At 45.6% G+C, this 17287-nt stretch overlaps 1 protein-coding gene across 5 annotated transcripts in view; it reads right to left on the reverse strand.

Moving 5' to 3' along the window:
* Positions 1 to 6914: 6914 nt before the first annotated feature.
* smg7 (SMG7 nonsense mediated mRNA decay factor) overlaps positions 6915 to 17287 on the reverse strand; it is a 50806-nt gene continuing 40433 nt past the window's right edge. For 2 of the 5 annotated variants that reach the window (XM_061731521.1, XM_061731520.1), the window contains exons 21-23: positions 15787 to 15957; positions 15167 to 15327; positions 6916 to 10170 (exon numbers count right to left, since the gene is read on the reverse strand). In XM_061731521.1, the coding sequence (XP_061587505.1) occupies positions 10057 to 10170; positions 15167 to 15327; positions 15787 to 15957 (446 nt within the window). In that variant the 3' untranslated portion in view covers positions 6916 to 10056. Of the gene's footprint in view, positions 10171 to 15166; positions 15328 to 15786; positions 15958 to 17287 lie in introns of all 5 variants that reach the window. The other 3 variants (XR_009783244.1, XM_061731519.1, XM_061731522.1) reach the window with 3 other exon arrangements.

Below are 17287 nucleotides of genomic sequence, written 5' to 3' on the forward strand. Positions count from 1 at the left end.
CCCCCGACCAATCAGTGGCGAGTAGGGTGATGACGGCCCCGCCCCCCGACCGATCAGCTGTTGTAATGTGGTGACGTCAGAAATAGTCCCGTGCTCAGCCCGGTTAGAACCTCGGTAGAATGCTTACAGAAAGAGTAATAAATGAAATAGTAGTGTTTTACTAATATTTATACCTTACAAATATTAAAAAAATTATGAAAAAAAGTTCCAGACATTTTATTGCTCTGTTGGTCTCTCTTAAGCCAGTAAGTCAAAGCAAAAGCAATGGCTGAGACGTAGCTCAGCCAGATCATAGCGGTCTTTGGTGCCAGAGGTCGGGAGTTCGAGCCTGGCTTCCCGAAACTTTTGTCAGCAATTTTTGTGTTTTTTTTTACATCAAAATGTGCGTCTCTGTCCTGCAACGACGCACATTACTTTTCTCTTTCAAAAGTGTTACCGTGGCGACGCTAGACGCGAAAAAGCGCTCGTCCCTTTCATCTGATTGGTCCATATTTGATAGATCTCCAAATGTCACCAAATTTTGCATGCAAGCCAGGCCTGGTGATAAATTTGATATTTCATGGTTTGCATTAATGGGCGTTGCCTAACGGCTCAACAGCGCCCCCTAAAATACTTTTCTCTGCCATAACCTTTGAAAGGTTTGACATAAAGAGTCGTGGGTGGTGTCATGGGACTCAGTATTGAGTCCTTGACCATAATTGGTGAAAATTAGCCCCGCCCCTTCTTCTGATTGGTCGTCCCGATTTTCTGCTATAACTTTTGAATGGTTTGACATAGAGAGTCGTGGTTGGTGTCATCAGATTCTGTATGGAGTGCTTGACCTTCATTGGCCTGAATTAGCCCCGCCCCTTCTTTTGATTGGTTGTCCCTTTTTTCTGCGATATCTTTTGAATGGTTTGACATAGGAAGTCGTGGGTGGTGTCATTTCTGATATGCTTATGGGGGCGGTGGACGTGAGTGCGAGGGCCCGTTCATCGCTGCTTGCAGCTTTAATTATTATTATTATTATTATTTTTCTTCTGACAAAGTGATGGCCTTTTTGCCCCCCTTAACATGCCCAAAAAGTCACCAAATTTTGCACCCAAGTCAGGCCTGGCGAAAAATTTGATATTTAATGGTTTGCATTAATGGGCGTGGCAAAATGGCTCAACAGCGCCCCCTTGAAAACTTTGTGCCTCAAGCCCCACGATACGGTTTGACGTACATGCACGAAAATCGGTACACACCTGTATCATGGGACAACTTAAAGAAAAGTCTCTTGCCGTCATGCCCGAAACCGAACAGGAAGTCGGCCATTTTGAATTAATCGTGTCACTTTGGCGCAATTTATGCCATTCCTTCGGCAGTTAATTCAGCCCGAACCGTAACGTGCACCCAGGTGTATTATACATCAAAATGTGCGTCTCCCTCCTGCGACCACACGCATTACTTTTCTCTTTCAAAAGCGTTACCGTGGCGACGCTAGACGCCAAAAAGCGCGCCCACCCTTCATCTGGTTGGTTCAGACAGAAAAAACTTTGCGCCTCAAGCCCCACAATACGGTTTGACGTACATGAACGAAAATTGGTACACTCCTGTATCATGTCGCAACTAAAAGAAAAGTCTCTTGGCGCCATGGCCGAAACCGAACAGGAAGTCGGCCATTTTGAACATTCTGAATTAATTGCGTAATTTTGGAGCAATATATGCCATTCTTCGAGAGTTAATTCAGCCCGAACCGTATCGTGAACCCAGATGTGTTATACATCAAAATGTGCGTCTCCATCCTGCGACTACACGCATTACTTTTCTCTTTCGAAAGTGTTACCGTGGCGACGCTAGACGCCAACAAGCGCACCCCCCCTTCATCTGATTGGTCCATATTTGATAGTTCCCCAAAAGGCACCAAATTTGGCATGCAAGCCAGGCCTGGTGATAAATTTGATATTTCATGGTTTGCATTAATGGGCGTGGCAAAATGGCTCAACAGCGCCCCCCGGAAAACTTTGTGCCTCAAGCCCCACAATACGGTTTGACGTACATGCACGAAAATCGCTACACACCTGTATCATGGCACAACTTAAAGAAAAGTCTCTTGGAGCCATGGCCAAAACCGAACAGGATGTCGGCCATTTTGAATAAATTGTGTCATTTTGGCGAAATTTATGCCATTCCTTCGAAAGTTAATTCAGCCCGAACCGTAACGTGCACCCAGGTGTGTTATACATCAAAATGTGCGTCTACATCCTGCGACACCACGCATTACTTTTCTCTTTCAAAAGTGTTACCGTGGCGACGCTAGACGCCAAAAGGCGCGCCCCCCCTTCATGTGATTGGTCCATATTTGATAGTTCTCCAAAAGTCACCAAATTTTGCATGCAAGCCAGACTTGGCGATAAATTTGATATTTCATGGTTTGCATTAATGGGCGTGGCCTAACGGCTCAACAGCGCCACCTTGAATACTTTTCTCTGCCATAACTTTTGAATGGTTTGACATAGAGAGTCGTGAGTGGTGTCATCAGATTCTGTATGGAGTCCTTGACCTTCATTGGCCTGAATTAGCCCCGCCCCTTCTTCTGATTGGTTGTCCCTTTTTTCTGCTATAAACTTTGAATGGTTTGACATAGGAAGTCGTAGGTGGTGTCAAGGGACTCTGCAATGAGTCCTTGAGCTTCTTTGGCCTGAATTAGCCCCGCCCCTTCTTCTGATTGGTTGTCCCTTTTTTATAATAAAATCGCCACGAGCCGCCAGTCGCTCTCGCGCTGACTCCCGCTTCCTGATTCAAACGTCTGCCGGCCCCGCCCCCCGACCAATCGGTGGCGAGTAGGGTGATGACGGCCCCGCCTCCCGACCAATCAGTGGCGCGGAGGGTGATGACGGCCCCGCCCTCCGACCAATCGGTGGCGAGTAGGGTGATGACGGCCCCGCCCCCCGACCAATCGGTGGCGAGTAGGGTGATGACGGCCCCGCCCCCCGACCAATCAGTGGCGAGTAGGGTGATGACGGCCCCGCCCCCCGACCAATCAGTGGCGAGTAGGGTGATGACGGCCCCGCCCCCCGACCAATCAGTGGCGAGTAGGGTGATGACGGCCCCGCCCCCCGACCAATCAGCTCCCTGTAATGTGGTGACGTCAGAAATATTCCCGGCTCAGCCCGGTTACAACCTTGGCAGAATGGTTACAGAAAAAGTAATAATTAAAATAGTAGGGTTTTACTAATATTTATAACTTACAAATATTTAAAAAAAATTGAAAAAACAGCTCCAGACTTACATTACTAAATATCGATATGTTGGTCTCTCCTAAGTCAGTAGGTCAAATACAAATGAGAAGCTGATTCTTAGCTCAGCCAGAGTGTTCCCGTCTTTGGAGTCAGAGATCAGAGTTCGATTCCCGCAGTATCCACACTTTTTTGTCAGCAATTTTTTTTTTTTCTACATCAATATGTGCGTCCCTGTCCTGCAACGACGCACATTACTTTTCTCATTTAAAAGCGTTACCGCGGCAACGCTAGACACCAAAAAGTGCGCCCACCCTTCATCTGATTGGTTCAGAGGGAAAAAACTTTGAGCCTCAAGCCCCATAATACGGTTTGACGTACATGAACGAAAATCGGTACACACCTGTATCATGTCGCAACTTAAAGAAAAGTCTCTTGGCGCCATGGCCGAAATTGAACAGGAAGTCGGCCATTTTGAATTAATTGTGTAATTTTGGCGCAATTAATGCCATTCCTTCGGCAATTAATACGGCCCGAACCGTAACGTGCATCCAGGTGACTTATACCTCAAAATGTGCGTCTCCATCTTGCGACTACGCGCATTACTTTTCTCTTTCAAAAGTGTTACCGTGGCGATGCTAGACGCCAAAAAGCGTGCCCCCTTAATCTGATTGGTCCATATTTGATAGTTCTCCAAAAGTCACCAAATTTTGCATGCAAGCCAGGCCTGGTGATAAATTTGATATTTCATGGTTTGCATTAATGGGCGTGGCCTAACGGCTCAACAGCACCCCCCGGAAAACTTTTCTCTGCCATAACTTTTGAATGGTTTGACATAAAGAGTCATGGGTGGTGTCATGGGACTCTGTATTGAGTCCTTGACCATAATTGGTGAAAATTAGCCCCGTCCCTTCTTTTGATTGGTTGTCCCTATTTCCTGCTAAAACTTTTGAATGGTTTGACATGGAGAGTCGTGGGTGGTGTCATCAGACTCTGTATGGAGTCCTTGACCTTCATTGGCCTGAATTAGCCCCGCCCCTTCTTGTGATTGGTTGTCCCTTTTTTCTGCTATAACTTTTGAATGGTTTGACATAGGAAGTCGTGGGTGGTGTCATTTCTGATATGCTTATGGGGGGCGGCGGCCGTGAGTGCGAGGGCCCGTTCATCGCTGCTTGCAGCTTTAATTATTATTATTATTCTTCAGGCACACCAGCACTGAGACAAACAGAAATCTGTGAACACCCTGGAATTTTCTTTTTTGACAAATTTCTATGTTTCAAAATGTGTCACCTTTCTGCAAGAAGTCTTGGTTCGCCGTCTAACCTGGCCATTATTAAAAATAATCACACAAAAACTTCACTTTCAAAACATTTTTATTAAAAGTCATTTTTATAAGCAACACATTGCACAAAAGCTGAGAAACCACATGGAAAACCACCGGCCTCAAACACCAGGAAATACTTGTGAGGCCTTTTAAGGTGTGTGTAGTTTGTCAGCCGTCTCTTCAAACACTCCAGATCTTTTTATTTCTCTTTGGCAGCTTTTCCAAGTCCATTAGACTTTGAGATCCAGTGCAGTTTTCCTTCCTCTCAGCTTTTCCTGCATTTCTATCAGCAGATTCAGGAGGAACCCGAGTTTCTGCTCCGTTCTCTTCTGTTTGGCTTTTACCTACGGAGCTAGAACAGTCTAAACGTTTCACTTGAAGACGATCAATCAGCGTTACAGACGGCAGCATTTCAGAGTGGAACTTAACATTTTGATAAACTTCATGTTTGAAAGTTTTTGTTTTATTTTATTTATTTTTTTGTCCCATTTTTCAATTAACTTAATTTTTCCACTGCATTTTTTTTTTTTTTGCATTGTTGTAAATGATGCACCTTTGCATCTTGAAAGCCGACAACAATAAAATATTGACTTAATATTATCCGACTGCCAGTTTTTTTTTGATTGGAGAGTTTTTCCAGAAAGAACCCTATAAACTGAAAATATTTAAAATAAGTAAATGTGCTTTAATTCACTAGTGTTTTCACTGCGGCTCCATCATAGGAATAAGAACAAAACATCTCAGTGTCAACAAAGGTACAGAAAGATCAAATAATTGTACATTATAAAAGTTTGACAGTTAGTGATTTTGGATTTTGTGTAAATCTGTCTTAAATGTAAGATACTGGACCTCGGTTGATGGAAAATTTCCTGTATTTTTTAATCCAAAACCCGACAGCTGCTTTAACTACGGGATGAGCCTGAAACACGGTGTCGTCTTGGTTTCACTAAAGTACATATAATGTTTTCATCAAGTATAAAAATACCTTCTAGATGGTTTAGAACCATTGATTCCAAAGATAAAGAATTATAAACCCTGATAAAAACAAACGTGTTAGATAACTGTATGTGTTATTCTAATATTCTAATATTCTAATATTCTAATATTCTAAGGCTGGTATCGATTCAAATGTCAGGAATCGATTTAATTCCGATTCTTAAGATTCAGAATCAATTATCACCATTTGATCCGATATTGATTTGTTATTAAAACAGTTTTTTGAGCTGTTGCCTGAATTATACGACTGTAAAATAACTAGTGAAATAATAATTATTGTAAATATCTAAGAAATAAATAACTCAAAAAGGCCTTTCAATAAACATTAAAGTGTAAAAAAAGAGAGAAATTGCAGCAGCTCGTGCAGTAAAAACATGATTTTATCTGGTCTGGTTTATTCTGTCGCAGAAACAGACGAGAAACATCAGGATTTTCTCAGGAATCTCAGGACAAACGTCCGAAAACAAACAAACGATCGGTAATAAATAAATACAGATAATACGGGGAAGCTGCTCTGACCAATGAAATGACTGGATTCTAGTTAACCAGGAGAAAATGTAATGATGAAAAAAAGATCTTTAGACATAAAAATTGATTTTTTTAGGAATTAATATGAGAATCTAAATAAATAAATATAATTATTTATCGTGAAAAACAATGTTTTTACATGACTTTAGTGTCCTGAGCTCCTTTTGTGGACGTGTTGGTGGTGTTTATTTTATTACTACTGTTGGTTTTTTTATTATATATGTTATTTAACGTTGTTTTGTGACCGTGGTGGTTTGCCGTAGCCACGTGACCGTGTTGTGACTCCATGAATCCATGAATCCATGAATCCATGAATCCATGAATCTCCACCATGAATCCATGAATCCATGAATCCATGAATCTCCATCACTGAAGGAAGAAGGAGATTCAGATCAACATCCAGTTTCATTAACTGAATCAGGATTAACGTCGTCTTTTCTGTTAGTGTTAAATAAAGTCATAAATAAATAAAGTCATAAATAAATAAAGTCATAAATAAATAAAGTCGACTTGATCAATAAACCTGATTCTGGTTCAGAAACGACGGACTGGAGATTCAGTCAGATTATTATTATTATTAGTAGTAGTAGTTATTTAATTTTTTTATTATTCAGGACTGTGAAGTTGAAAATACTCTGGTTTTATAAATGTTTTCTTTATAATTCATTCTGGTTTTTCTGAAAGGCTTATTGTTATTAATTATTATTATTATATATTATTATTATTATTATTATTATTATATATTATTATTATTATTATTATTATTATTATTATATATTATTATTATTATTATTATTATTATATTATTGTTATTAACATTATTGTTGTTTTGTTTTGCTGGATTTCTGTTCGTGACTCAACATTCAACTCAGTAAACTTTATTTGGTCCAAGACCAAGACCAAGACCAGGTCCAGGTCCAGGTCCAGGTCCAGAACCAGGTCTAGTCCAGGTCCAAGACCAAGACCAGGTCCAGGTCCAGGTCCAGGACCAGAACCAGAACCAGAACCAGGTCCAGGTCCAGGTCCAGGACCAGAACCAGGTCCAGGTCCAGAACCAGGTCCAGTTCTGCAGTAAAGACGGACAGACACTTGTTCAACAGGTTCACGTTTATTCAAAGTCCAAAGTTCTAAAGAATCAAAGACCAGAACCATCCGACCCACGAGGACCAGAACCTCCTGGACCCGGTCCAGGTCCAGACCCGTCCCGACCCATGTCCACCGTTGGGTAAATGTAACATAAACACGATCACACGGAAAAAAACACCCAGAACCAGAACCAGAACCGGTCCAGTTCTGGTTCTGGTCCTGGTTCTGGTTCCGACAGGAAGCAGCTCTGCTGGTTCAACAGGAAGTGGCGGCGGCCCGGCCCGGCCCGGCGGCTCCTGATTGGCTCTAAAACAAACTGGATTTGAGGGTCGGGGACGTCCAGAACCAGAACCAGGTTTCACCTGGAGCCTCAAGCTAACGGGCCGCCGAGGAGAGCTAGCGGGTATGAGCTAGCGGGGCGAGCTAGCGGGGCGAGCTAGCGGGGCGGGCTAGCGGGGCGAGCTAGCGGGTATGAGCTAGCAGGGCGAGTTAGCGGGGCGAGCTAGCAGGGCGAGTTAGCGGGGCGAGCTAGCGGGGCGAGCTAGCGGGGCGAGCTAGCGGGGCGAGTTAGCGGGCGAGCTAGCAGGGCGAGTTAGCGGGGCGAGCTAGCGGGTATGAGCTAGCGGGGCGAGCTAGCGGGGCGAGCTAGCGGGGCGAGTTAGCGGGCGAGCTAGCAGGGCGAGTTAGCGGGGCGAGCTAGCGGGTATGAGCTAGCGGGGCGAGCTAGCGGGGCGAGCTAGCGGGGCGAGATAGCGGGTATGAGCTAGCGGGGCGAGCTAGCGGGGCGAGCTAGCGGGGCGAGCTAGCGGGGCGAGCTAGCGGGGCGAGCTAGCGGGGCGAGCTAGCGGGGCGAGCTAGCGGGGCGAGCTAGCGGGGCGAGCTAGCGGGGCGAGCTAGCTTGGCGACGCAGCGAGTCGGCGCTCGAGTCCAAGAAGAGAAAAAAAGGATTTTGTAAAGTTAAACTCGGGTTAAGTTAAAGTTAAATACGAAGTCTGAAGTTCGTAAAGTTTGAGACTAAAGTTCGGACGTTCAGGAAACTAAACAGAAATGTTCGTAAAGGCGTTTCTGACCTTAACAGTTTGTAAATCTGAAGTTTCGGAAAAACATCACAAATCAAAACTTTTCCAACGTTAGAATATTTCTTTAAAAAAAGAAAAGGAAAAAAAACAAAGAAATTCTTTTTAATTCACTAATTTGAAAAAAAAAGTTCAAATTTCATAAAGTGGAAAAAATGAATGTATTAACTTACGTTTTTAGGAAAAACAAAAACCAATCCGTCCTAATAATAATAATAATAATAATAATAATAATAATAATAATAACCCAAACAAACGCAGATCAATAAAAACCTGCAGGAAAAGTTGAAATAAAAAAAATCTGAGAAATTACGACTTTATAAACGCCAGAATTTCCAGATTTACAAACTAGTAAAGACGGAGCGGCTCAGAAGTTCTACAAGTTTATGGACCGGTACCGGCTAGTGCTAGCTAGTACCAGCTAGTACCAGCTAGCACCAGCTAGTACTAGCTGGTGCTAGCTAGTACCAGCTAGTACTAGCCGCTGCCAGCTAGTACCAGCTAGTACTAGCCGCTACCAGCTAGTACTAGCTAGTACTAGCTAGTACGGTTAATCGGTTAATGCGCCGCGTTAGCGTTCCGTCTCCATGACGACGGCGGCGGCGGCTAACCCGTGTTAACGTGGGGATCTGGGTCCTAACGACCTCCGGGTTCTGGTTCTGGTTCCGTCAGGTTTCAGGACGTGGGAGTGAGAGAGGATTACCCACAATTCTCAGCTGCTTTCGGAGCGACTTCCTCAAAAACACAGTTTTATTTTTAGTTTCCAGGAGTTACCGGGGAAACGCCTCGACAACCGTTGCCACGGAAACCTGGAGCTAATGCAGTCGCTAAAACCCACCGGAGACGTACCTGTACACACACCGGTACACACCGGTACACACCTGTACCGGTACACACCTGTACACACCTGTACCGGTACACACCTGTACACACCTGTACCGGTACACACCTGTACACACCTGTACCGGTACACACCTGTACCGGTACACACCGGGCCGCGGCGCGCGGAGCTGCTCGGAGTAAAAAAAGGCAAACGTGAACCAAGAAAAAGGAGTAAATGCAGGTTAAGTAGCAAGCAAAGGTCACGGGGAGCTGGTTCCTCCGCTAGCTAAGGAGGTGGAGAAGAAGAAAAAACCCCCAAAAGTATTCAAACAGGACGCTAACGGTGATGCTAGCGGAGCTAAACCGCTGCGACTTTACACGCCGCGGAGGACGAGTGAAGCTAACAGTAACACTAAACGTCCTCGGGGCCCTCGGCGCTCACTTCCTGTCCCGTGAACCGTCCCGCCGCCGCAGAAACGCCGCGGAGGCAGCTAGCGGCGGCTAACGTCTGAGCTAACGACTAGAGTCCAACTACAGCAACAATGTTTTTAAATCGCTGAAAACGTTTCTTCTTCGTTCATCCTCGGATGAAGCAAATGGAGAAAGAAGTGAGAAAGTCTTATTTTTTTGACCCCCCCGTGAGTCACATGACCTCCCCCTTGAACCCGAACCACCGCGCTGTCCTCGCACTCCGGCGGCTCCGTCTGCGGTCGGGGAGACGCTAAAAACCGGCGCTCCGTCAGGGCCGAGGGAGGTTGGGTGTCGGGGTCCGTTAGCGGTCGGGGGGGTTGTTGAGGTTGAGGTTCCCGTTGGGGTTCCCGCCCCTCCCATCCAGGAGGGGGCGCCACCCCTGGGGGGGGTTAGCCTAGCCGGGGGGGGTTAGCCTCGCCGGGGGGGCGGAGCCTCCCCAGCCTCCACCGTTTGGCTTGGGGCTGGTCTCGGTTAAACTTCCTCCGTATCGGTGGTTAAAACCCTCCGGTTCCTCCGGTCGGTCCGGTGTCGCGGCGCCGCGGCGGCGCCCCCTTCAGTGCGGCGGGTTGGTGGCGCCGTGGCCGCGCTGCTGCTTCTGCTTCTGCTGCAGCAGCAGCTGCTCCAGCGCCGACGGGCCCGGCGGCATCATGGAGCTGGACCAGATGGACTGGGGGGAAACGGCGGAGCGTTAGCGACAACAACAACACAGCATCGTCTGCAAATGCTGAGATAAAATCAGAATTATCACTTTTATCTCATAATGTCGACTTTCTATCTCAGAATTATGACTTTTATCTCATAATTATGACTTTCTGTCTCATAATTATGACTTTCTATCTCATAATTATGACTTTTATCTCATAATTATGACTTTCTATCTCATAATTATGACTTTTATCTCATAATTATGACTTTTATCTCATAATTATGACTTTCTATCTCATAATTATGACTTTCTGTCTCATAATTATGACTTTCTATCTCATAATTATGACTTTCTATCTCATAATTATGACTTTCTATCTCATAATTATGACTTTTATCTCATAATTATGACTTTCTATCTCATAATTATGACTTTTATCTCATAATTATGACTTTTATCTCATAATTATGACTTTCTATCTCATAATTATGACTTTCTATTTCATAATTATGACTTTCTATCTCATAATTATGACTTTCTATCTCATAATTTCGACTAGGGCTGCAACAACGAATCGATAAAATCGATAAAAATCGATTATTAAAAGCGTTGGCAACGAATTCCATTAACGATTCGTTGTGTCGATTCGCGATTATTACGTCACTCCCTAAAGCCTGATTTATGGTTCCGCGCACCGCCGCGTACCCTACGCCGCAGCTCTGCGTTGGTGTAACGCGGAACCATAAATCAGCCTTAAGTCTCGGAGCTGAAGTTGAGGTGTTTCGCCCGGACTACATTAAATGCGGCACAGCGCGCTGACGCCGCGCCAGCCCCCGGGTCTGGCAGTCAGAAGGCGCGCCGATTTTTTCCAGTGGCCAACCGCGGTACTGCAACCAAAAATCCCATGCGGCCCAGAAAGCTTTTTTCCCATAGACCGCAATAGTAAAAGAGAAGCCTCTAAAACTGTTCACAGGACACCTCCAGCTGTAATCACCGGCAATTACTAATCTTTGTATTCTATATTTTTAAGTCATGGACTTTATATCCGTCAAAAATGTTTTATAACGGCCAGAAAAGTAAAAGAAAAGTCTCTTTCTGGGCGTGACGTCACGGCTGACGTCACAGCCGTGTCCGTGCATTCCACGGATGTTTTATATTAATATATATTATATAATTATATTATATTAATACATTAATAATATATGTAATGCTATACATGTAATAATATACATTAATTAATATATTATATTAATACATATTATATTAATATTCGTGTCATTGCCCCGGGGCATGATGGGAGGCCCCAGAGCATCATGGGAGGTGACTCAACTGCGCATGCTCTATGGGCCGCTGTATGCGGAAGTAAACCCGGAAGTCAGAGATTTTTTCGGCGGATGCGCTGGCTGAGCAGAATGCATTGAAATGAATGGGCGGCCATTTATGACGTCCGATCCAGTTATTATAATAGATCCATGCGCCGCGCGCTTAAAAAGAAGAAAGAGGGCGCGGATTTGTTTGGTTTTTGTAACATCGTGCTCAGACAGTCTGCAACGGCCCAGACGGAGACACATGTAGCTCAGTGCTTCACTTTTATTTTTAATCCACGCTATATTCTTGTGGTCCGTTCTCCTATATGTTCCCCCTCTAACCCGGTACATACAGAGTTCCTCTAAACATCTGTTCCCGCTACAGTTTTAACTAAAAGAAAAGGCAGAAAATGTCAGAAAAATAAAAACGTAATAAAGCTAACTGGGTAGTTTTCTGTTTTATCTCTGTAGTCATTCATGGATAAAACAAGCAGCACTGGTGTCTAATGTGCTCCAATTAGGGCTGCAACTAACGACTATTTTAATAGTCGACTAGTCACCGACTATTGAAACGATTAGTCGACTAATCGGATAATTAGTCTATTTTTTTTTTAAATTTAGTATGAGGTTGCATTAATTATGTGGCAAATGATAATAAACACAAGAAAGATGGGTACTAGAGTACGGAGCCCCTCTGGTGACATTTGAAAAAAATTAAATAATGCGTGGCCACGCATTAATAACTCGTGGCCACGAGATAATGCGTGGCCACGAGTTATTAATGCGTGGCCACGCATTATTTTATTTTTTTCAAATGTCACCAGAGGGGCTCCGTACTAGACCCTGCTATGGCGGGGCTGTTTTCTTCATCCTGCTCCCGCTGAATTTCTGACCATTACCGCCCGTAACGTGTGTTCCACTCCCGCCCCTCCCGCAAAACTCATGAATTCATGCCCGCACGGCGCACAATAATAGAGATGTATTGATTTAGTGTCTTCTCCCGTCCCGCAAGAGAAAAGTCCAGACAAATCTATCTGATTTAATGTTAACATGATCATTGTGGAGCTTGATGAATAATTGATAGTTCATAGGCACCTGACTGAAAGTTAGATGCAAATCCATCATTTTCATCAGCGCACAAGCCTTTTTTCGCCTTTCGCGCTGCATCAATTATGATTGAGGTTATAGCAACGAGAGTAGCTGTGAGTGGCTCAAATAATACTAATAAATAACATGAAATAAAGTTTAGAATGAAATGAATTAATTTAACAAATGAATCGCTAGGCCATTATATTGCTGTGGAGGGAGAGAATGTTGCTGACCGACTGCGGTCCCGTGCGTCTCTCTTCCAAGACGCGCCACAGACACTAAACGCAGTTTCTCCAAATATCTGACTTAATTTAATACTTTGTCCTTAAAGCTTTCTTTTAAAGCCAAAATACGTTAAATATCTCACCAAGGCGAGTCCGTTTCGTTCAGCACTCCGACGTGCTTTCTCTTCAAATGTATTACCGACGTGCTCCGGTGAAAAGCAACGTAGTTTTTGCAAACTTTGCAAGTATCTTTTTATTCACCTTATCGAGGCTAAAATGCTCCCAAACTTTTGAAGTTTTATTACCTGCAGCTGCACTGAGACGCTGTCATGCATGCGTGACTCGGCAGAGATTGTATTGAAGTGAGACGCCTCACTCCGTTGGAAAAACACGTCTGGCGACAATTGTCGACAATGGAATTCATCGTCGACAATTTTGATTATCGATTTTTGTCGACAACGTCGGCGAATCGTTGCAGCCCTAGCTCCAATACAGCAGGATCAGAATTATATTTTGAACACTGACAAAACTCAAAATCTTATACTTTAACTTAAAACTTAACTAGAACTTAAAATTTGCTTGTAATGTTCAAACAAATCCTGTTTCTGATTTGTATTTTTCTTTATTTTTTATAATTCATTTATTGTTCTGACAGCTCAAGTCCCTTTTAAACAAAGTATATCTCTTAAACTTAAATAAAGTGCACAAAAGAGTCTTTTGTGCACTTTATTTTTATAAATTTGGCAGATGTAAAGCATACATGTGTATGTTTTCTGTGTTAGTCCATTTAGTTTTTTTTAATCAATACTTTAAAAGCTCAGGATGTTCAAGGAGCAACCTGTTTGTGAACTTTCTGAACATTATCTGCACCGTCAGTTCTGTTTTCGAATGGTTGGAATTTAGTGCTTTTTTGTTTTTTGTTTTTTTATCCGATTCATCGATTAATCGAAAAAATAATCTACAGATTAATCGATTATTAAAATAATCGTTAGTTACAGCCTTAAATTCGACTTTTTATCTCATAATTTTGACTCATCGTGGGGATATTTTTATTTTTAAGGCTAAGTTTTCATCTTATTTTTTTTCTTTTACTGGCGGAAATGTTCTTCCATAGGGAGCAGAGGAGCTAACGAGCTAACGAGCTAACGGGGAATAAAAGACGTCGGCTGCTTTTCCAATCAGGATCTGTTGTGGTTACTGATCGATACGATCAATACTCTAGAACGGGACATTTCCTGGCTAACGTCCTGGCTAACGTCCTGGCTAACGTCCTGGCTAACTTCCTGGCTAACGTCCTGGCTAACATCCTGGCTAACATCCTGGCTAACATCCTGCTCACCTTCAGGCTAACGTCCTGGCTAACCTCCTGGCTAACGTCCTGGCTAACCTCCTGCTAACCTTCAGGCTAACTTCCTGGCTAACCTCCTGGCTAACGTCCTGGCTACCGTCCTGGCTACCGTCCTGGCTAACGTCCTGGCTAACGTCATGGCTAACTTCCTGGCTAACCTCCTGGCTAACGTCCTGGCTAACCTCCTGCTCACCTTCAGGCTAACGTCCTGGCTAACGTCCTGCTAACCTTCAGGCTAACTTCCTGGCTAACCTCCTGGCTAACCTCCTGGCTAACGTCCTGGCTACCGTCCTGGCTACCGTCCTGGCTAACGTCCTGGCTAACGTCATGGCTAACTTCTTGGCTAACCTCCTGGCTAACGTCCTGGCTAACCTCCTGCTCACCTTCAGGCTAACGTCCTGGCTAACGTCCTGCTAACCTTCAGGCTAACTTCCTGGCTAACCTCCTGGCTAACCTCCTGGCTAACGTCCTGGCTAACGTCCTGGCTACCGTCCTGGCTACCGTCCTGGGTAACCTCCTGGCTAACGTCCTGGCTAACGTTGCTAAACTCCTGGCTAACGTCCTGCTAACCTTCAGGCTAACTTCCTGGCTAACTTCCTGGCTAACTTCCTGGCTAACCTCGTGGCTAACGTCCTGGCTAACCTCCTGGCTAACCTCCTGCTCACCTTCAGGCTAACTTCCTGGCTAAACTCCTGGCTAATGTCCTGGCTAACCTCCTGGTTAACCTCCTGCTAACCTTCAGGCTAACTTCCTGGCTAAACTCCTGGCTAACCTCCTGGTTAACCTCCTGCTAACCTCCTGGCTAACTTCCTGGCTAACGTCCTGACTAACCTCCTGGCTAACCTTCAGGCTAACTTCCTGGCTAACCTCCTGGCTAACCTCCTGCTAACCTTCAGGCTAACTTCCTGCTAACCTTCAGGCTAACTTCCTGGCTAACTTCCTGGCTAACCTCCTGGCTAACCTCCTGGCTAACTTCCTGGCTAACTTCCTGGCTAACCTCCTGGCTAACCTCCTGGCTAACGTCGCTAACCTCCTGGCTAACGGCTAACCTTCAGGCTGTCCAGCAGCACGGTGGAGGACGACTCCTCCATGGGAGACTCCTGATTGGTCCAGGAGCTGCCGGGGGGCGGGGCCTGGTGCCAGCTGGAGTCCGACGGCGTCGACGAGGACGAAGCCGGAAGGAAGTCCAGCCCAAACCCGCTGATGGAACCTGAGGGTGACATCAGTGGTGACATCAGTGGTGACATCACAGGTGACATCACAGTGACATCACAGTGACATCAGTGGTGACATCATAGTGACATCATAGTGACATCACAGTGACATCACAGTGACATCACAACCTCCGGGCCGGGAGCAGAGACCAGTTCCTCAACCTTTAAACCTTCCCAGTATCTGCAGCTACTCCGGTATCTGGACTCACCGGTCTTTACTGGTACTGGTTCTGGTTCTGGTTCTGGTTCTGGACTCACCGGTCTTTACTGGTTCTGGTTCTGGACTCACCGGTCTTTACTGGTTCTGGTTCTGGTACTGGTTCTGGTTCTGGTTCTGGACTCACCGGTCTTTACTGGTACTGGTTCTGGTTCTGGACTCACCGGTCTTTACTGGTACTGGTTCTGGTTCTGGACTCACCGGTCTTTACTGGTACTGGTTCTGGTTCTGGACTCACCGGTCTTGTCGGTCTTCCAGCGGTCCACCACCCGGCGGTCCCGGCTGTCCGGGGTGCCGATGGGCCCGAAGTTGGAGAAGGGGACGGCTCCGTGGTTGTGGGTGGGCGGGGAGGACGGCAGGCTGCTGGGGTTGGACGAGTGGGGGGACTGGCTGGCCGGGGTGGAGTGGTCTGTGGGGGACAGGACAGAGGGAGGACGTCACAGGAGAACAACGTCAGGACGGAGGACAGAGGGAGGACGTCACAGGAGAACAACGTCAGGACGGAGGACAGAGGGAGCAACGTCAGGACCAAATTCAGGGGGACCAACGTCAGGACCATCGTCAGGGGTACCAACGTCTTATGTGCGTTTTTTCGTGCGTTCGTGCGTTTTTTCGTGCGTGCGTTCGTGCGTTTTTTCGTGCGTTCGTGCGTTTTTTCGTGCGTGCGTTCGTGCGTTTTTTCGTGCGTGCGTGCGTTCGTTCGTTTTGCGTGCGTGCGTTTTGCGTGCGTTTTTGCGTGCGTTCGTTTTGCGTGCGTTTTTTCGTGCATTTGTGCGTTTTTGCGTGCGTTTTTTCGTGCGTGCGTTTTGCGTGCATTTTTGCGTGCGTGCGTGCGTGCGTTTTTTCGTGCGTTTTGCGTGCGTTCGTGCATTTTTGCGTGCGTGCGCGCGGTTTTGCGTGCGTTCGTTTTGTGTGTGTTTTTTCGTGCATTTGTGCGTTTTTGCGTGCGTTCGTTTTGCGTGCGTTCGTGCATTTTTGCGTGCGTGCGTTCGTTTTGCGTGCGTTCGTGCGTTTTTTTGTGCGTTCGTGCGTTTTTCCGTGCGTCTTTGCGTGCATGCGTTCGTTTTGCGTGCTTTCGTGCATTATTACGTGCGTGCGTGCGTTTTGCGTGCGTTTTTTCATGCGTTCGTGCATTTTTGCGTGCGTGCGTTCGTTTTGCGTGCGTTCGTGCGTTTTTTCGTGCGTTTTTCCATGCGTCTTTGCGTGCATGCGTTCGTTTTGCGTGCGTTCGTGCATTCTTGCGTTTTGCATTCGTGCGTTTTTTCGTGCATGCGTGCGTTTTGCGTGCGTTTTTTCGTACGTGCGTTCGTTCGTGCATTTTTGCGTGCGTGCGTGCGTTTTGCGTGCGTTCGTGCGTTTTTTCGTGCGTACGTTCATTTTGCATGCGTTTTTTCGTGCGTTCTTGCGTGCGTTCTTGCGTGCGTGCTTGCGTGCGTTTTTTCGTGTGTTTGTGCATTTTTTCGTGCGTGCGTTCGTTTTGCGTTCGTTTTTTCATGCGTTTTTGCGTGCGTGCGTTTTTTCGTGCGTTTTTTCGTGCGTGCGTTGGTTTTGCGTGCGTTTTTTCGTGCGTTTTTGCGTATTTTTATGTATAACACACCTGGGTGCACGTTACGGTTCGGGCCTTATAAACTGTCAAAGGAATGGCATAAATTGCTCAAAAATTACATGATTAATTCAAAATGGCTGACCTCCTGTTCGGTTTCGGCCATGGCGCCAAGAGACTTTTCTTTAAGTTGTGA

Source organism: Cololabis saira, chromosome 10 (genome assembly GCF_033807715.1).
Source record: "Cololabis saira isolate AMF1-May2022 chromosome 10, fColSai1.1, whole genome shotgun sequence".
NCBI lineage: Eukaryota > Metazoa > Chordata > Actinopteri > Beloniformes > Belonidae > Cololabis > Cololabis saira.